The sequence below is a fragment of the Cydia pomonella genome, chromosome 1 (genome assembly GCF_033807575.1).
Source record: "Cydia pomonella isolate Wapato2018A chromosome 1, ilCydPomo1, whole genome shotgun sequence".
NCBI lineage: Eukaryota > Metazoa > Arthropoda > Insecta > Lepidoptera > Tortricidae > Cydia > Cydia pomonella.
In genome coordinates this window covers 35,967,889-35,990,085 of record NC_084703.1, presented here as the reverse complement: position 1 = coordinate 35,990,085, position 22,197 = coordinate 35,967,889, and the positions used below count along the sequence as shown (strand labels likewise).

At 38.1% G+C, this 22,197-nt stretch overlaps 2 protein-coding genes across 2 annotated transcripts in view; one reads left to right on the top strand and one right to left on the bottom strand.

The window, feature by feature from the left end:
* Window positions 1-22,197, bottom strand: part of LOC133521470 (pseudouridine-5'-phosphate glycosidase) — a 180,593-nt gene that overhangs the window by 139,788 nt on the left and 18,608 nt on the right. Inside the window, exons 2-7 of the mRNA XM_061856448.1 lie at window positions 13,854-14,092; window positions 13,257-13,479; window positions 6,056-6,189; window positions 3,265-3,466; window positions 2,360-2,491; window positions 1,710-1,984 (exon numbers count right to left, since the gene is read on the bottom strand). Coding sequence (XP_061712432.1) covers window positions 1,710-1,984; window positions 2,360-2,491; window positions 3,265-3,466; window positions 6,056-6,189; window positions 13,257-13,479; window positions 13,854-14,069 — 1,182 coding nt within the window. The 5' untranslated portion in view covers window positions 14,070-14,092. The remainder of the gene's footprint in view (window positions 1-1,709; window positions 1,985-2,359; window positions 2,492-3,264; window positions 3,467-6,055; window positions 6,190-13,256; window positions 13,480-13,853; window positions 14,093-22,197) is intronic.
* The window catches only part of LOC133521399 (EF-hand domain-containing protein 1-like), a 70,286-nt gene continuing 69,507 nt past the window's right edge, over window positions 21,419-22,197 (top strand). Inside the window, exon 1 of the mRNA XM_061856344.1 lies at window positions 21,419-21,533. The gene's annotated coding sequence lies outside the window, so the exon portion shown is untranslated. The remainder of the gene's footprint in view (window positions 21,534-22,197) is intronic.

Here is a 22,197-nt window from a genome sequence, read left to right as displayed (position 1 = left end):
ACAATTGGCTGTTCCGAGATATTCTGTTGGCGGCTCAACTAATACACATACTATACTGTACCTATGTGTTAGGGGACAAATTTTATTTAATTGCTTCGGAAAGAGAAATGTAGTGCTCCACTGGCACATTATATGAAACCGTTAGTTTATGAGATGCCTTTGACATTGAAGAGAAAAGGCAATCTCGTCTAGTTTGTTATTTAAATTTGAGTTTATGCATAAATGCCGAAGAGAAAATAAGGCGCAATTTCCTGTTTTTAAAGGTACTCTGAAGAAGTAATTTCTGCTGCTTTAATATATATATTAAAGTTTTTACTTCTTATTATTGTACTTAATAACAAATGTACCTTAACAGGTTACACTTGTACATATTATGTATTATAAAATCATATTTTTCTCAATACGTTATCAGAGAAAATGTGTATAAAATAGGTATATGTAAATCGAGAGCAAATAGCTATTTAGTCACAGTTGGTATGGGACACCCGTGTACAGGCAGCAGCGCAATTCTTCTTCTTCGCGTTGTCCCAGCATTTTGCCACGGCTCATGGGAGCCTGGGGTCCGCTTGGCAACTAATCGCAACTAATTGACGTAGGCACTAGTTTTTACGAAAGCGACTGCCTTCTGACCTTCCAACCCAGAGGGTAAACTAGACCTTATGGGATTAGTCCGGTTTCCTCACGATGTTTTCCTTTACTGAAAAGCGACTGGTAAATATCAAATGATATTTCGTACATAAGTTTAGAAAAACTCATTGGTACGAGCCAGGGTTTGAACCCGCGACTTCCGGATTGCAAGTCGCACGCTCTTACCGCTAGGCCAGCAACGCCCAGGCAGGCAGCAGCGCAAGTTCCTGAGGAAAATGATCTGAACTCAATTTGATTGTTAAAATAACAGGAGCGTGAGTAGATCACTTGGAACACCTCACCCGCATTAATACTTCTGCAGCTGACTGTAAGTTGTGTTTGAATAAATAAATCGCACCTATACCAGTAACAGAGACAACGAAAATGGTGATATACGATTTCACTGAGGGACAATACTTCGGTTTGTTCCACGTACCGTCGAAAATGTTCTCTCCGAAAATGATTTAAACCTGATATAGTTGGACCCCTTTTGGAATAATAACTTTAAGGAACCTGAGTGTTGTTTGTTGGTTTACCAAAACTGAAAAGTCCAAGGGAAAATGTAGTGAGTACATTATTTCCCATACCTACTCGTATTTTGATATTGATTATTTCGATACCTAAGTAAGACAGCGTGCGTTTTATTTAATATCGCTAGATTAAAATTTTAAATTGCAAAATTTTTAAAGTTGCTCATTAGTCACGCTTAGGAACACCAAAAGAGAAAGAGATGTGCTTATGTTCAACAACGAGTGTTACTCGTTCTTTTGTGGAACTTTGTTAGATCTTTGGCAGGTAGGTAATATAGGTAAACCAGTGCTCTCGTATAATGATAAATGGACTGTAATTATTTTCGTAGATGCTAATAGCATAGCAATAAACGTTTTCGAACATCTTAGTTGAGTTTCAAGTTAGCTACACCACTAAGCCCATTTGATTAGACATAAGGCTCTAATTACCAAAACCGGCTAGCATTAAAGGCATCGATGAGTAATAGTGTTTATTGATCATAAAATTTACACGGAATACTGTTGGTTTGATCAGAATTGACTACTTAAATAATGTTTGTTGCAGTCACTAACCTTGATGCAATCTTCTGCTACTCTGTAGGTTCTGTCTACGTTGGCCCCGCCGATGACGAGCACAGGCTCGGACGCAGCGGGCTCGTTCGGCGATAGCGGCGCGCTTCCGCGCGACCTACACGAGGTGTGGAACGATTGAGAGCCGGCCGGATTATCTACACCCCTTGAGAATCCATTGCTGAAATTGTTCGCTAAATTGTCGACATTCTTGAGTCTGTTAAACTCAACAGCAATATCGGCGCCAACTTTAGCATTGTTCTTTATGAGGGCCATGTCTGTGAGTCGTTAAGGAAAGAGATTGTGGCAATTAGCTTCACTACTATCATTTTAAGGTCGTTGGCGTTCTATTTTAACGCTTAATTTACGAGGCTATAAGCCGGCCAAATTCTAATTAAACTTGTTTAATGTTCTACACTTATACGCTTCGGTTCTATCTCCTTTTATTTTCATATGACCTACATTAAAAGTATAGGTAGTATACCTACCAAAAACATTACCCAACGTCTTTTTGTCTCTAGGTTATGCAAAGGGAGGGATGACGACGGTTCGAAACAAATATAATAACTTTCTACGATTTTATCTTTGTATACTGTTAAATGAGCATTTCCTTGTTTGTTGTATTCCCATAGATGTACGAAAATAAAGGATACTGGTATCGAGAGATTTGCCCCCTGTTGCTTCTGAGACAGCAGCCAAAATGTAAGGAGTCACTTCCTTCCCATGGATACCTTTTCTTTTGGCTTCTTGTAAAGCAAGGGTAATTGCTTCATTTATAACTGATTCTGTAAAATGAAGTACTTAAGTAGTAAAAATGTTAAAAAATTTACCAATAAACTTATTTTACGGATATCATAGTGGTTATAGTTCTGCCATGACAGCGCCAAATGGAGAGAAAGTACATTAACGCCAAACGTTTGTCAACGTACTTTAGAAATGTTCCTTCCTTTTGGTCCCTCATGTGGGCAACATGCACTAGGAATATGTATGGTAACATTCAAAGAGATCTGTTACTTTTTAAAGTTGCCATTTGTTGTCTCGCATGGCTTACAAAACGAGTAACCCAAACAAGTCACCAAATGTGTGATAAAAACTTCCCAGATAACTGTACCAGGTATTACAAAGTATGTGAAATTAACCCTTATATGCACATCAATATTTATGGTAAAACAACCAAAGTGACAACCAAATTCATTTTCAATTAAGAATTTATATCGGCATAGTTATAACTAAGTCTTATTTTGTTTACAATATCAATATTGATTGATACTTCATGCATCTAATGGTTAAGTTTCTACAATATGTTCCGCATGTAGTTCCACGGCAGTGGCTTTTGAAAAATAGAGAGCGATAAATGGAACGAATGACGAATGGACAGAATCACAGGTAAACTGTGTATGAATAAAAATAATAACATGGCGGTTTCTTTCCCTGTTTAACCACGACTTTTGTAGTTGGTATAATGGTATAATGTCGGTGCTGGAGAGTACTTGTCCTAACACATCTATTAAGTATATAATATGTATTATACTTATATCTGTGATAGTAGAGTACGTACCATCCATAGCATATTCCTCAGGCACGGGTACGGCGATGATGGTACCGGACGCAAGACACAGCTTCCGCGCCGCGGCCAGAAGGCGCGCGGCGTGGGCGGCCGTGGGCGTGCGGTGCGGTGCTCGGTGACCCGAACGCCGAGTGTAGAACGCCGGAAACGCGTCAGATTCTCCAAATGCGCACACACACACGCCTTGAGTTTCCTGAGGCGCATAATAATCTGGTTTCAACACGCTTTCTTATTAAGTAGCCCTGTTAAATTTTAGTTCTCTAGAATTATTTAATTTTATTAACCTATGTAATATACTTTAAGGGCCGGATTCTGGCATTACATACGTTCTCTAATACATACTGAGTTGATCCCTCTTTAGACATTTAAGATTATCTTTAGTAATGCAACAAATAGTAATTTTTTACGAATACGAATATCAGTTTCATAATTTCTCAAACACGAATAAGGAGGTATGTTTGTGTGTGTATTTGAAGTACAAGCTTAACCTTGCAGTTGATTCCATACACCAACATTAATGAAACTTTGTCATCGAATAAGTATAATGATGGAAATTATCGGAATTTATAGTTTATTTGTGCTCTAAAACATTCCTTCTTATCCTAATTTATGGTTTTAAGTCAGTGAGCAGTAGGGAAAAATCGGTATGAAAGAGCAAGTTATACAAAATGATCTCAAGAAAAAAATACAATGTTGAAGTCGGAATTTTTTTCTTATTTAATAGGGAATATTACGCATAATTCTGCATCAGAGGCGCCACTAAACACAAATTATAAACCGCCTTGTTGCATCAATCTCATATTTATTCGTAACAAATAGGTGATCTGCAAAACTTGACAAAAACTATTATATACGTTACTCTATGGTTTATAGTTTGTGCTAGCGCTGCCTCTGGCGATATTGCAATATTACTCCCTCTTACATAGGTAATTACTTCTTGATATCAATGCACAATAGGTAATAATTTTGCCCTCTAGTATGATTCACTAATTCCACTCAACGAATCGAGCTGTAGATCTCGAGTCTACCTTTCCATGTTAGGTGACATTAAAGCATTGTTTTGGTTTTACAATTATAATTTATTCGCGATGATGACGTGATTTTTGTTAAGAATTTTAAAATTCTCGCAACTCTATGCAGAGGCGTATTTAGGTACCCTAAGCAAAGAGAATTTGAAATAGAGGTGGATTGTCAAAATAGACTTTGTAGCCTCAGTAAATGCCATCTTTCGACACATGATTAAAACTTTTAGAACGCCATTTGACATCCTTATTCTTTCACTGATATGTCGTCAAGTGACAAGCAAAACTCACTATATATCACCACAAGTTCATAGCGATAATTAACCATATTGATACAAAAATTAGGTTGATTTTTGTTTAATTATTTTTAAGTAATTAGTAAGTTTTGTTTGATACCTGAAGATGTGTTAAATATCAAAAAGTGGCGCCATCTAATAGAGCATAGGCCAAGGGTTATGGCACCATCGCTCGAAAAGATGCAGTTCAAAAAGAAGCAATTTATCTTCGCCCTAAGGACAAAGGCGCCAAACAGGTATTTTTTTCTTAAATAGAATACTTCATCGTCACTTAATGGGGCGGCAAAGCTAACTGGCCTGGCTTAAATACGCCTCTGTCAGTGGCCTTATGAAACGTAGTTAATCTATGTAGGTACCTATAGTCTATAGTCTGGCAAATCAATTTCTTCAGTAACAGTAAAATAAAACTCCCAACGCGTCCCTCTTTCTGGGGCTATATATAATACTATCTCTGTATCTTTAGGTATTTAAATACAAAACCACCTGGATCTCGCACTGAACGACCTGACTTTAACCTACATTATTTGATCATGTTCTGTTCTCATCTACCCTCAAATGGCTAGAGGAGCCATTTGAGGGTAGATTTTATTTACTTTTATTTAAATACCTAAAGATACAGAGCATAGTATAAGAAAATAGAAGTATGTTTATCTATGCCTATGCTCTACTAACAAGCGACACTGAATTAAAGAACGAATACCATTTTAACGCATTAGTAACGATGACGTTCATCTTCCGCTACGTAGGGAAAGGTGGCTACGAATACAGAACCCGCGTCGCGAGTCGCTGGCAGTGAATGTGCTAATCTTCGGCGAATACAAATATACGTATTCGTTGCGGTACTAATTATTTTGTTTGAAGCGCTGGTAGCCTAGCTGTAAGAGCGTGCGACTTGCAATCCGGAGGTCGCGGGTTCAAATCCCGGCTCGTACCAATAAGTTTTTCGGAACTTATGTCATCATTTGATATTTACCAGTGGCTTTTCCGTGAAGGAAAACATCGCGAGGAAACCGGATTAACCCCAACAAGGCCTAGTTTTACCCTCTGGGTTGGAACGGCAGATGGCAGTTGTTTTCGTAAAAACTAGTGCCTACGCCAAAACTTGGGATTAGTTGTCAAGCGGACCCCAGGCTCCCATGAGCCATGGCAAAATGCCGGGACAACGCGAGGAAAACAAAGAAGAAGTAGACTAATTTTTTTGTTTTTTTTTTTAATCTGAAATAGTTAGAATTTATATGAGTTTATTTTATTTTATTTATTAGGAGAACAAACAGAGTAAAATGTACAGTTGGGAAAGTATAATATGGTTTTAGTTAATCATGTAGTATGTATCAACATGCTACAAGACCTCACCCTTTAAAAACTTTTATTCATAATCGATTATAATGGTTCTACCTACTTAGACTTAATTAATTTAGTGGTAGACAGGTGCCCTGCACTGAGGGCAGCAGGTGTACAACTGACCAGGTATTCGAGCGTCTTCCCAATGTCGAGGATGGACTTCACGCCACTGCAGACGACCGCGGCGCGGCTGCGGCCCAGCTCCGTCAGGTCCGCCGACACGTCCAGCGTGTTCTCGCCCTCGCGGTGCACGCCTCCTGAGACCCATACAACTATTTAATGCTAATAGTATGCTATGCAATCGTGACGAAATATACATATAAGGTATATAAGGTTTGTTAGGGTCCTATTGGACGTAGAAATAATAATGCGGACTGTATCAAAAAAGGCTGGTTTATTTTGCCTTAATTACAAAAATAACCCGGCCAAACAATTAAGAATAAAAAAAAAAAACATCATTCGTCCGCTGCCGGTGGAGTATGCCGAGTGTGTGCCGCGCGGCGCTCGCGGCCTGCCGCGATGACGTCGCTTGTACGCCGGCCGCGCGTCTCCTCCCATGCGTATGTCCAGTGCTAACTAATTAACTACAGATATTTTTTACATCTGACTGTATGCGGCTCCTGGAGTATATTTAAGTATAGGTTTTATTGGAGACAATTGGAAAACAAATTTGCTACGTGAAAGCACCCTGTTAAATAATGAGATAATTAAATGAGACCTTCATTAAAGAAATTCTAGAACCTCTTTTACCTAACACTTAACTGGCCACTTCACGTTGATAAATCAAATGAGACATTTAAGATAAACAATGGGGTTGGCCGGTCGAAGTATTAAACAGATGGCGCCATCATAGCTTGCCCTGTCAATCTCTAGAATTGTGTCAAATTCTTGTTTTTTTTTTGGAATTTTGTGACCTGGATTCCAGTACTTTAAGCCAAATCTCATAGAACAAAACTAGAGACAGGGGCAAGCTATGATGGCGCCATCTATGCAAACCTTTGACAGTTGCCAACCCCAAAAGACGCTATTTTCATAAAACTTCGGGTTAAAGATATTTATTATTCTCAAAAGAAATTAACATTTCACTTCATGAGACTTAAAAACTATTTACACACATGCCATGCAATTGCGCCCGTGAGCTGTGATTTTATACTTAAATTTAATAAATTAAATTTATTTAAATTTATACTTTGTGCCTGCTACTTTAGAACCCACAGGCATGGCGAGAGACGATGGCAAGCGACCGGACGGAGCCACATTGGTGCCGTGGAGACTGGGTAGGCCTTTGGTGTGGGACGCCACATGCGTAGACACCTTTGCGCTGTCCCACATCCAGGCTACCCGCGCACAAGCCGGCGCTGCTTCAAAATTAAATCAACCTAATCGACAACCGACAATGTGGTAGGTACTATTTAGTTGAAAACGTCACATTGTTGACGTGATAGAAAGTGTCAAACGTCATGTCAGTTAAATGCATATGTTTAATCACCAACACTTTCGTGTTAAATTCACAATCCCGTTTTATGGGGAAACTATATTGACGTGATGCTGGCAAATGCCTTCGAGGCGATAGCCATTTAAAAAATTGTGATTATTTTTAGATATAATTATTATTTATTTATTTTGATCGGTATATTAAAGCAAAAAAAAAAAAGATTTCAAAAGTTTTCTTAATATCTATTTAAAGTTTTAGTGTGAAGTACTATCTCTCAAAATATCGGTTGCTGTTTGTTCGCACCTTATATAGCTTTCAATCGAGTACCTCTAAGAGATTGATAAGCCAATTAAGTATAGTCAATTAGTCACTAGTAGTAGTAGTAAGTATACTCTTTCTGTAATTCAACCGTAGTAATAAAATAAACTATTATCAATTTTTATATCAAGTTGAAGCATTGTACAAACAAGATAGATCGCAAAACCTGTAAGTACTTGAATTTAAATCTATCTGTAGCAGAAACAGCTAACAGAGCTGTTATTCAAAGTCTGTACTTTATATATGAAGCATAATTACGTTACAGTAGATGCCTCGATGATTAAAAATAAATGTCTCTATTAAATAAGTGCGATTGGTACAAAATGATATAAGTGTAGGTATTTTTCAGATCCTGGGAAATGCTGGTATCATTACGTCGTTGTTATACCTATCGTCACCCGTTGGACTTAGACTACTTATTTCATCAGAAACAATGTTTACCAAAAGAAATTAATTAATTGGTCAGATTTTAGCAAACCACTGGAGTCACCGATTAAAGTTTTCGACGTAACGTATATACTAGTTCGTTTCAAGTCGTAGAAGGAGAGCGGTTTTATCTTGCCTATGCTGTCTCGTAAAACAAACCCCGTGTCACCTGGGCATAATGCGGAGAATGCGACCCGAATGTGAATTATACGGGGCGTCCTCAAAACCAATAATACGCGAAGGACTGATAAAATAACTCATTTTAAGCTATCGATTTATCTTATAATACGATCTGCTATTCTGTACTTTCGAAAATGAATATCTTTTTATGAAAAGTTACATACGTACGGTCGAGTTCGTAAACATCTTTACAAGCGAACGTTCCAAAAATATATTTACACGACTTTAAGAGACTTACAGGCATGTGGGTAAACGAGACGTAGGTTTTAGTTCTAATAAATTATTTTGTAAGATTTTTTATTTATTTTGTGAAGTGCAGTTGGGAATAAAAGCTTTTTTCGAAACTAATAAGTATCGTAATTTGACAACTTGTAAAAAGGCGATCTACAAAAAAATTGAATAGATCATATAGTTCTCTTGAAGAAAATAGCTGTCCCAGGAAGGAGCAGAACACACATTCCTAACGTTGGTTAAAGCAAACGTATAGCGGTTGGCGTCAGCGACGAGCGTGTATATTCGAAGCGTGCGTTACCTCAGCGCGGCTCTATGGCAACAATTAGTGCAGCACTTTTAAAAACTTTGACTGAGTTACTTGTTTACTCAACAGTAAATATCAATAATTTATGAACAATATGTATGCAGACAATAGTAAAATCGGGGTACTACTTAAACCAACTTGAATAAGATTTACATTGAAACCAGCGCGATTAGGCTATGAATATGAAATATTCAGACGAGGAGACACAGTCGCTAGGGACTGAATATTTTTGCTACGTTTCGACAGGTAAGTATGCGAAGGTAAAAAATGTATGAGTAATTGCGCAGATACATATGAGTCTGTCTAGTGCCTACCACAATCAGCATCAAATACACAGTGACGACTAAACTGGCCAAATATATCGTAACACACCTTTGCTACTAAAGAACTAGGGATGCCTTTTGGTCACTCTTTATTAGATGCTGACTGCACAGTGCCGCGTGATTAAAAATAACTAAAGTAAAAGCATCAAAGTATGTAGGGATATTACAAGTACAAATACAAGATGATTCGTAACAAGTGGTGATCAGAGCCCCTAGTGTAAATTTATTCGATAGCGTGACGTGACGTACGCGTTTGCGTTGTCTCATTTTGTATGGGATTTAGAAACAGCGCGCCAAGCGGGACGTTTTGGAAACTCAAAATCCCATAGAAAATGAGACTTAACGCAAACGCGTACGTCACGTTTCGCTATCGAATAAATTTACACCAGAGGTCCAGAAGATGTGTTTCTTACTCTGTACGTTTAGTATTAAACACTTGTACGAATGAATATTCAAAAATCTGTAAATTTATTTTGTTATAATTAATTTAACTTTTAATTTACTGAGTCTCATGGTTACCCTACTTTTTACATATAACTGTCACAGACTCATAGCATATGAATCTTTCAAATTCTTCAATTCAACCTCTTTGTATTTGCTGGCTGGAAACGTTAAAAAAATTACATTGACAAGGACAAATTTCATAAATCATAATATTACGCTGCGAATTGCAACTAAGGAACGTGACTAGTAGGGTGACCATGAATGCTGATAATTACGGATTTTTTTTATTGAAAATAATTAAGGAACTGATAACTTGTCAAGATGACTTGTAGTTTTAAAACGAATACGGGACTTAATCGCGTAAACTTACGTTTATTAATTTTATTATATGACCTAACGTTTCGAACGTGACGTTACGCTCGTGGTCACAGGCAGACTGGCGAGGAATTGTATCAACATCTTGCTGCGCGGGTTTTGCGAACTACCCGCACTTGATCTTGATTATTCAATTGTGCGGGTTGCGGGTTGCCCTAGCGGGTTATCACTTTGCCTACACACAACACTCACGACATCCGATGGTATGTGTTGGAAAGTTTTTTCACCCTTACATTTGCTAATCACTGGATTCCACGAAGACGAAATTCCCTGTTCCTCATTTTGATTGAAATTTCTGTGTTTTCTTATTTCAATTGCTTCACGTACTTTCCTGCTGTAGTAAAGACGTTCCGTTGAGAGGACTTTGAGATTGTAAAGCTCAAATCAGTGGTTTGGTCCCGACTGTAGGTAGCAAATGTTCCGCAGACTTATTTATTTGACGTTTTTTAACAGCCGCGTTATTTTCCTTGACCCTTTCCCGGTGCGTTTGGTCTCCCCAAACGCACCATACTTGATACTTGAAAAATACAGAATCGCAAATTCCGTAAAATCAAAAATGATAACTCTTTCTAGTTCTGAACACCAGATTCACATCATGAATCTCATTTGATAACCGTTAACAGATTTTTTTCACTGCTTAATACCAAAATGAGGCTGTTCTCTTCCAGTCGTTCGTAACCATTAATGTCAATTAGCCGTATAGAAACTTGAGTTCAAATGGGAACTCAGCTCACATTTCATGTTGCATTCGTCGTATCCTCAAAGGGGACATTCCTAATTCTCGGCCATAAAGGTATTACCGTACACCGATACGTAAATAAAAATAGGATAGTAAAGGAAGACCATAAACTATAAGTGGTGGATAAACTTGTTACCATTTCGCCGGACGATATCGGCCTGTGAGATATTCGCGATTGTCAGCTTTTGCGAATAACTGACAGGCCGATATCGTTCGGCGAGCTGATTTTAAAGATAAATGTATACTTAACTCTTATTTTGAAATTTAAAAGCTCCGGATAGATTTATAACGTATCAAGTACCGTCTCTTAAGTATCACAATTCCTTTTCAGAAAATTGTAACGGGAGTGCTTGAATCGTTTTAAAATGTCACTCGTGTACACGAACACACTCATATTCAAAACAAATCCGTCCGTAAAATCAAAGCAAAAACTACACTATTACAGATTTTCACAAATAAACGGGTTTTCCCATCGGATGTGAGGGGTATTTAATCTTTTCATGCAGTTTATCGAAAGCTTTTCCAACTTTATTTCACAGTATTTATGAACACATTCACCTATCTTTTTTTAATCATTTATGACTTTCCGTCACTATGCGATAGACCTATTACCCTGCACCCTGTATTTATTGGCCTGTACCCCTAGTGTAAATTTATTTTTGAGAATTTGATTTTGAGTTTCCAAAACGTCCCGCTTGGCGCGCTGTTTCTAAATCTCATACAGAATGAGTCTTAACGCAAACGCGTACGTCACGTCACGCTATCGAATAAATGTACACTACTTAGGTGCAATATACGTAGCTGATTTTACAATACACCACCACGGGGACTTGTGTGTGTTTCCCATTTTACTAGCTCGCTTATTTATATCTGTGATATCTGCTTATTGGTTATTGTAAAGCAGTGCGAATGTTTTAAATATTTAATTTAAAAGCCTTTCCAACTGTTATAATGTTCATCAGTGAGTAAACATTAATGCACTGAATCGAAAATGTGTCGTTTTATTTAAATAATCTACTTATAGTTATTTTGGTGGCATCTACCAGGTGATGATGCTGTGAGAGACAGAAATGATAACGTACCTGTAAGATAATCTTTTCTTAAAGTGCGATGGCGGATGCCTTTAAATTCCGCCATAATGCTATGGAGGTAAGTATAAATTAAAATCCGGTGCGATATTTAACCCAAAAGTGCCTTCTGCAGGTGTGAATTAATGTGTCATGGCAAGGAATTTGTTAATTACATCGTCCATTCGTCGCTCGCGCCGCCGCGCGTCCATTGCGCCGCTAATTGAATATGCTACGTGAACGTCAGATCAATTCACGCGTGCCAAATTACGTCGATATCCAGTTACAATTTACCCGAAATATCAATTTATGCGTGCAAATGATATTTGTAAAAAACTATATAAATGATTTGTGATAAGTTTTTCCCGTAAACAAAATTATACTTAATCAGTTTTAACTATTTTATATCTGCGTAGCAGATAATTCGTGTTATTCTATTAGAGACCTAGGTATTACTATGGGCACGCAGTTAAATTTTAATATTCATATTGAAAAAAATTGTAACCAAATCAATCTAGGTATGATACTACGGACGGGTACCTAAACCCTTTAGGCGCCCCTGCACCCTTGAAATACTCTTTTATTCTTATGTCAGAAGAGATCATTCGGGAATTATAAAATTATTATTATTAATTAGTGGCGCGGGAGCACGGGAAGGAATTCTCTCTCACGCTCACCCCGCAGCTTATATACCGTTACCGTGGAATTTAAAGCCGTTACGCACACAATAAACAGAACTTACATCAATTTCCATACGAAAAAAATAGCTAATATCATTTCTATCTGTGAGTACAAAGTGGCTCCTCTTGAGAGCATATTCTGCAGCGGAGCCACTTTCAGTGCCCATTATTTTATTTTCTAGTACTAGTACAGCTATAAATATTATACACGCATAGTGTACATTCTACGTAGGGTGAAGTCACCAAAAGATCCCAACTTTAGTTTTTTTTTTTACATATTCTGCAACTTAATTTTAACAAGTTTTATGTTTTAATGTGATTCAGCATGTAATCTAGATTAGAATTAATTATTCCAAATGATCATATTGTAATTCAGTATTTTTTATAAAAAACATTATATGACGAAATAGGGCAATGTGCCCAGACACGGTGCCCTATCCCTGAACATTTTGACCCCAAAAGATGAACCTGTATAAAACTAAAATCAAGTACCCTTATATTGAACAACATGATTCCAATAGATGAACTAGTATAGATAGAGTGTAACTTTGCCCCTTTTGTTAAATTCTGCCCACTGAGCAATTATAATCGGCAGCGAAAAAAGTCCATTTTGGATGCCCTTGCCACCCTTTTTCAGTCCTCTATCTGTCTCTGCGTTTGCAGAAAACGAAATGAAACGCTATCATTTCCATACATTATTTACGTTGCCATCTTGACTAGCCTCCCTGCTTGTATATCTATCTGCGATCCTCTCTATTCCAAGAAATGAAGTGATAATGCTGAGCTGTAAAGGCCTTACCAATACCACCGGTTACAAATACAGGTATATCGGCTAGGTCTGCCGCGACGAGGGTGCCGGCAACGGTGGTGGCGCCGTCGAGGCCCGCCGCCGCCACGGGCGCCAGGTCCCGCCGCGAGGCCTTCACTACGCCCTCCGCGCGGGCCAGATATTCCAGCTGCTCCCGAGTCAGACCGACGGTCAGCTGTCCTTTCAGAATGGCCACGGTGGCTGGTACAGCCCCCTGTAATTTATAGAAATATTTAATAATGCATTTTCGTGATGGTGAAGAGTGAAATTGTAGAATATTAAAGTTACCTATCCTATCACTTTTTTTTTGAAAACCTATTTATGTATTAATTGTATCTCTAGAATCGCCCGGTACTTCCATTATAATTCCCAAAAACGAACTAACCGACGATAATAATAAAATAAAAAATGGATAGCCACAACGACTTTGGTCATTACTACTACTACTATTAGATTACTTATATATAAACTATCTCGAATCGTCTTTGACAAAAGCCAAAGTCAGCATTTTCACAACATATTGTTTACTTAGGAACTTAGACTTAATTATGGTCCAATGGAAATCGGTTATTTTGTTAAGTATTTTACCTTTTCTCTTATAATAGTTTCTACAGCCACCGCTGTTTCCAAATTTTGTGGGTAGGGCATGCCGTGAGTAATGATGGTGGATTCCAGGGCTACGATGGGGCTGCCGGCAGTCTTGGCGTGGAGCACCTCTTCAGAGTAGACCAGGGCCTTCGACGCGAGCCGGCGTAGGCCGTGCCCAGCACGGTTAACACTCATTATGCTTCTCCGTAGATACATTGCGAAGACACTGTGAGTCTGAACTGTAATTTAAATTAGTTGCGATGTCAACTGGCCTATTTACTATTATATTATTAAGGACAATTATATGTTGTCATCTACACTGTGTTATTTTTGATTTCCGTTAATTTAAAAGGGTGCATTACTGAGTAGCGAACGCAACTGTCACTGTCGCACGCACTAGTATGGAAGAGTGATAGAGAGAGATAATTACGCTACGCTACGGACCATTAACGATTAGCACGTTGGCTAAGCATCCAGATACCGACTAAATTCCACTCATTTGGCAATGCATGCGGGGTATAGTGCACAAAACACAGATCCCGTTTTAGTTTAGTATCTACCTACAAGATTTGATAAATAAATATATACCTATAGGTTAAGTCCTTCTGAACTTGTGTTATTAAACTATAAATCGAGAGACTAAACACTAAAATATTCGGGTCACTCAAGTACTCAAGGTGGACAGTATTCAAATCAGATCCAAACATGTCGAACGGGTGTCGACCGAAATATTATTACGTCATGTTAGCCAGAGTGGTACGTCACCGATGCGCATTAGACATAGCAAATTTGTTCACTCTGATTCGGATCGTCAAAGGAAAATGCACCAATTCCTTGAACCGACGATGTAATTATATTCTCTTTGGCCCGAACGTTGGATTCAGACGCTTTTGTACTACAAAGTATACTCGTACGTTAATAAAAGCCTTTAGTACGAAATTGGGATTTTTTTAAAGACTGAACAAGGAAAAGTGCTTTAATTGAAAAGGTTTACGATATTGATTTTATGATAAAAGCTTTGCAGTTAGATTTGAGAGAAAAATTCATCATCTTTGACACCTTTGTACGCCACACTCCTTGGGTTCTAGGCACAGACCCCCCTCGTTATAAAAGAGGGTTTGAATTTCACACTATCGAGGGCTGAGCGGTGGATCCCGATAAGTCTACATATTTTTTTTTGTTTAGATAAAAATTACACACACGTCACATATATACACGTCACATACGAGGGTTGCGCTAAATATTTAGAAAATAGAAAAAATACACAAATGTATAGAGTTAAAAATACTTTTTCATCACACTTGCTCGAAAAAGATCTTATTTCATGCAGGTGTGCTGGACAAAGGCCTATTTTGTTCCCGCGGGAGTTATGGATTGTGAAAAAAAGCTATAACTCCTGAGGGACCATCATCCCAAAAATTGTGGTTGATAGTTTTATTATTACAATACCTACGAAAGACAAATGATGAGATGATAAGAACTAAAAGTTTAAGAGTTCGTGTTTAAAAACCCACAGCTAGCTAGGGAATACTACAGCCAAATAGGTAATGCGCAACTCGTGTCGATTTAAAAAGTCACTTCTTGTGTTTAATTTATCAATTATCACCACTCGTTGCGAATTTCCTATTTTCTGCACTTGTATCGTAATAGTACATTATGATACAAGTGTGCTAAGTTGGTCATTACCCACGATGCGATATTGTGCGCGCGAATGTAAGCGAGCGCGCAATAAGAAATCCGATGACCAATGCACACGCGTTTCATACGACATTTTTCAACACACTTGCGAGGAAAAAACAAAAATTATTGACAAAACAGTAAAAGTACAATTTTCAAAATGGTGGCTTACAGTTTTAACATCGATTAATTGCACCAAAGCGTGCTGGACTTGTAGGCACTAATTCGTGAGTTCATTAAAGTAAGCTACCACCACGTTTTCCAAGAAAGACAGGGCGTTTTTACTGATTTTCCATTGAATAAAAGTTTCATATGCTGCTAATTATTTTTCACCTGATTTTGATAGTAAAAGGCTATCGTTCTCGGCTCTTGCCTCTGTTAGTATTACTGGCAGCGTCAATTTTATGTGTTCTTCATTTTCAATGCTTGAAAATATACTTAACTGTAGTTTGTTCTGTACATAGTGTAGTGTTCATATTGTTTAATAGTTGTATGTAGTCTATTAGTTAGTCGTAATTTGTATTTCTTTGCAGATCGGATACTCCACCGAACACTGTCTATGACCGTAATAAGATTCATATACTAGCCGTGTCTTATCCAACCTCGACATTGGCAGAATCATCAATAGTGGGGTCGTTATAGGACAATACCAATATTTTTTTCATTAAAGCATGAGACTTGGCACACTTGTTACTAAGGTGGACCAGAGTCGAAAACGCCCGGGAGGCAGCGGGAGACACCCCTCTAGGGGGGAGGGGGAGGGGGTGAAGTTTTCCTACGCCGCGCGCACTGTTGGTCGTTATAACTACTAAACTATAGCTACTAGGGCAAGTGTGGTATCATTTTCGGATAAATAAAAGATGGTCAATCATTTTCTAAAACAAAAAAAAACACCTTTACAGAGAAAAAAATTGAAATACGGCCCAAAATCTAAAATCTTTTGAGTAAACAAAATCTTTCAAGGTCAATAAATGTTTAATGATTACCGATATCGGATTAAAAAAATATATTTAAAAAGGCGCATTAATACAGATTCCAAAAATATAAGTAACATTGCAAATATTTAAGAAAAAAATTGTTTAAAAAAATATAGAACACCGCGCGGCAGAGTCGTAAAAAATTCTTAGCCAATTATGAACATCAAAAACGAGTTTTATAGGTTGCTAGTGTCCTGTAAGCTGTAACTAATAAGGATGGAGTTTTCATTAGATATAGTATATCATCATATCAGCTCATATATGTCCCCACCGAGGGGCTCGAGCCTACCCTGCATTAGGGTGATCGGGCCTTAGTCGATCACGCGAGCCCAGTGCGGGTTGGTCGACTTCACACACAAGCTTCGAGTTTCCTCGCAGCCGTGTGCAGGTTTCCTCACGATGTTTTCCTTCACCGTAAGAGCGTCGAATAAACGTACATATGAAATCGAGATTCGAAAACACATTGGTATGCGGCCAGGATTCGAACCACGACCTCCCGCACAGGAGGTAGCGGTCTTAAGCATTACGCCACCGACGCTCTCTATATATAGTATATAGCTCAATTTTAATAATTATTTGATAGAAGACATTTTTTATCGTGTGTATAAGCATATTTAAACTTATGGCTCAGCTGGGCACGATTTCAAGTGACCCAAAATCTATAAAGAAATTAAACAAACAGTATAGAATTTTACTTAAAAATGTTTATTATTTACATTGTCCCCCACAATCGCAAAGCTCCGTGCACATAAGTTGCCGCTGAAAGCACCGGCACCTCGAGCCGCCGCACCTCTTTTTGCATCTGCACCGGATCATTTCTAGGCATGCATCTGCAGCTACGGGCAAGTCTGTCCATGTAGGTTGCCAGCTTTCACTGACTTTTCTCCATCCCCAGTGAGATGGACAGGGAAGATTTTGATTCGGTGACATCTGACCCCATACATGGACTGCTTGGAACACTGCCCGCAGGAAATGCTGGTATAGAGCAGCTTTCGTCGGAGGTATATTCTCCAATTGGCGGTCTTTTTTCGAGAATAGGTGCTTTCGGGCTTCGTTTACGGTTGTAAATGAACTGGCTCTAAAACAAAACAAAAAAATTAGTTACTAGACTATTTTATTGTATTGCTAGTTTTAAAAAGTGCTTATTACCTGTCATATAAAATGACGACAAACTTTTCGATTACTGTAAACGCCTCGCTAGTACTCCCCTCATATGCTGCCAGAAACCCTTCTGTGGCATTGGGAAATGCGTTTCATGCATCTATTGCACTTTTTTTTCCTTTCCCGTTAAAATAGGACACAGTATCACAACCTGTGAAGGCATGGAACAGGGGGAGGACTTTCGCTTTTTGTGGCCCTGTAAAAGAAAATAATATGTTTTATATAGCCCGCCTAGCGTTATAGTCTCAGTGCATTCTATTCTATTCTAGCTAGTGGCTAGGGCGTAACGTAGATAAATACAATTTATAATTATTTTTTACCTAGAGTTTTTGCTATTTCGTGACAAGGAAGGTACTGGCCCTAGCCACTAGCTAGAATAGAATAGAATGCACTGAGACTATAACGCTAGGCGGGCTATATAAAACATATTATTTTCTTTTACAGGGCCACAAAAAGCGAAAGTCCTCCCCCTGTTCCATGCCTTCACAGGTTGTGATACTGTGTCCTATTTTAACGGGAAAGGAAAAAAAAGTGCAATAGATGCATGAAACGCATTTCCCAATGCCACAGAAGGGTTTCTGGCAGCATATGAGGGGAGTACTAGCGAGGCGTTTACAGTAATCGAAAAGTTTGTCGTCATTTTATATGACAGGTAATAAGCACTTTTTAAAACTAGCAATACAATAAAATAGTCTAGTAACTAATTTTTTTGTTTTGTTTTAGAGCCAGTTCATTTACAACCGTAAACGAAGCCCGAAAGCACCTATTCTCGAAAAAAGACCGCCAATTGGAGAATATACCTCCGACGAAAGCTGCTCTATACCAGCATTTCCTGCGGGCAGTGTTCCAAGCAGTCCATGTATGGGGTCAGATGTCACCGAATCAAAATCTTCCCTGTCCATCTAACTGGGGATGGAGAAAAGTCAGTGAAAGCTGGCAACCTACATGGACAGACTTGCCCGTAGCTGCAGATGCATGCCTGGAAATGATCCGGTGCAGATGCAAAAAGAGGTGCGGCGGCTCGAGGTTCCGGTGCTTTCAGCGGCAACTTAAGTGCACGGAGCTTTGCGATTGTGGGGGACAATGTAAATAATAAACATTTTTAAGTAAAATTCTATACTGTTTGTTTAATTTCTTTATAGATTTTGGGTCACTTGAAATCGTGCCCAGCTGAGCCATAAGTTTAAATATGCTTATACACACGATAAAAAATGTCTTCTATCAAATAATTATTAAAATTGAGCTATATACTATATATAGAGAGCGTCGGTGGCGTAATGCTTAAGACCGCTACCTCCTGTGCGGGAGGTCGTGGTTCGAATCCTGGCCGCATACCAATGTGTTTTCGAATCTCGATTTCATATGTACGTTTATTCGACGCTCTTACGGTGAAGGAAAACATCGTGAGGAAACCTGCACACGGCTGCGAGGAAACTCGAAGCTTGTGTGTGAAGTCGACCAACCCGCACTGGGCTCGCGTGATCGACTAAGGCCCGATCACCCTAATGCAGGGTAGGCTCGAGCCCCTCGGTGGGGACATATATGAGCTGATATGATGATATACTATATCTAATGAAAACTCCATCCTTATTAGTTACAGCTTACAGGACACTAGCAACCTATAAAACTCGTTTTTGATGTTCATAATTGGCTAAGAATTTTTTACGACTCTGCCGCGCGGTGTTCTATATTTTTTTAAACAATTTTTTTCTTAAATATTTGCAATGTTACTTATATTTTTGGAATCTGTATTAATGCGCCTTTTTAAATATATTTTTTTTAATCCGATATCGGTAATCATTAAACATTTATTGACCTTGAAAGATTTTTTTTACTCAAAAGATTTTAGATTTTGGGCCGTATTTCAATTTTTTTCTATGTAAAGGTATTTTTTTTGTTTTAGAAAATGATTGGCCATCTTTTATTTATCCGAAAATGATACCACATTTGCCCTAGTAGCTGTAGTTTAGTAGTTATGACGACCAACAGTGCGCGCGGTGTAGGAAAACTTCACCCCCTCCCCCTCCCCACTAGAGGGGTGTCTCCCTCTGCCTCCCGGGCGTTTTCGACTCTGGTCCACCTTAGTAACAAGTGTGCCAAGTCTCATGCTTTAATGAGAAAAATATTGGTTCCCATACATTGAGTGCACCTAAAAACCCCACTACAACACCTTGATGGAGCCATAACACGAAAAATTGATTGATTGATGCTTGAAAATGACATTTTTGTCAATATATAAACTAAAAACATGCAAAACTATTCCAGTTTTATGACAAATACGGAAAATGGCTGGCGCGTTTTTTTTAACGCACGATTCCCATGCGCACGCAAGGCAAAGGCGCGAACGAAATCGACAAACAGCCAATTAAAAAAATGTAAAAAGCATATATTTTCGACGGATAGAGGTCAAAGCGATAACATGTTATGTTTCTTCATTAATGTAATTTACGAGGTAATTTAATCTATAAATTATGTTTGGTGTGATAAAACCTCTTTGAACTAACATTTGAAACCTAACAGTTGGTTAAAAAAAGTGTTTTACTCGACCAAATTAAGAAGGCTCCGTTTCCATGCATATTATTAGCAATCAGTTACCTTCTTAACTCAGTCGGATAATATAATGAAAAAGCACGAGTGTTATAATATACTGAAAAAGCACGCGTGTTTAATATCTAAAATTATGAGCCAAAAATCGGTGGAATACATCGTCGTTTTGAGCAAGTGTGTTGAAATAGTTATTTGTACAACAAGCGAGCAAAGTTTGATATTTCTTCGAGTGCTTGTTTTGAGTCCCGTGCAAGCGAAAGAATCTAATTTAGAATCTTGAGCGTAGTAAGGGACTCAAAAGCGCACGAGATGTAAATAACTTTGATCTCGTGTAGTACACAAAATTTTTCACGTCAGTCAGCCATCAAAAAATACAACCTGAAAAAATGTAATCCAGACGCACGGATCACTATTTCACTCATGTTTTCTGAAGGTATTCTAACAATTAACTTTAATTACCGCAATAAAACTAAACGAAAGAAATCTCAATAAAATAATACGTAAATAATGATTTAACGAACATCAATTGACAGTTCAATCGACAACTTTTTTTGTAAAAAAAAACTTTGTAAGATATGGTTCGAATTGCGGATTACTACTATTTGTCAACTATAGTAGAGATCGTTAAAAGTAGTTAAGTAGAATTATTTACTGCGTAACAATTGCGTAAATTTGTATAAGTTCATTGTTTTGATTGTATAATAGAATACGCAAAATATGGTGTTTTTATTAAATTTTAAACTTTTATTTCATTAATTAATTATTACGAATGAAGACTCGTAGGGTGTTTTGGAACAATGCGGTCTAACTTATTTCGGGGGTCTATTATAAACCGTCAATATACCGTTGAATTACGTATGCACTTTTTTGTCTCTTTCTTTTTGCTAATGACGTGAAAGGGACAAAGACAAAATAATCCAAATATTTCGAACTTGTATTAGGCCCCGCACGTTGAAATGACATTCGAATCTAAAGGTCACTTGAATGTTATTTTGTCTCACTCGGTGAGCAAAATGCGATTTTGCTCACTGTTTTTAAGCAGCTATTTACCCTTGTTCGAGCTGCTGACGTGAAAAAGGTATTTTCAGTTTAGCCTGCGAGGATTTATATTATAACTTTATATCCCTGTCGCATAGCCCCTCACTAGGACGGTAAAGGGACGCGCTTGCGCCAACACGTGGGCTTTTGACGCTGTTACCTGGCGACGCTGTTGATTGTCATTCATTCTGAAGTATTGTTTTATACCACGCTTTCTGTAAATATTTATAAGTTTTTACTTGTGCTGAAATTATTCATATTATAAGGATTTTTAAATAAAGTAAGTGTTTATTTATAATGTATTGTAAATGTAGTTATTATTGTGCCGTAACAAATCTAAGTAAGGACGAAAGGACGTATGTAAGGACGAAAAATCGGCGTGACATTTAATACAGATGTAACAAAAATTGTGGGGATCCATTTAAGGTGAAGGGTAGGGCAAGCTCTTTCCATACAAACTTTGTGCGCGTTTTTCTTCGTTTGTGTTTGCGCTACAGTTATTATTTTTGGAAAATATGCTTATATTTCTGTTAGCTAGGGCTTGATTTTTTTTTTCGTCCAAATGGGTCAACCCACCATAAAAAGGCAAAGAAAAATTCGCATCAAAAAATGTTTTCTTCTAGTTTTTCCTAATTGGAACAAGATACCGAATATCATAATCGAAACGAGTCAAATCTGAGTATGTATTTAGCGTGCGCGGAAAATAGACGGATACTCCATAGCTCAAGGTCTGGTAAATAAAATAGGAGGCGGCAAAGTTGTCCAGAAGTGGCAGCATGGCTGCATGCCGGAGCCAGCCTTCGCTGCAGCTGCTACGTTCCCATCTTTAAATATTTGAACCGCCGGACTTCTCAATCAGGTGCCTCTTAACTATGCACTGCCGTCTACGCTAAAATTACACGAGGGAGGTAATTTAATTAACCACCAGTTGGATGAGCATTCAT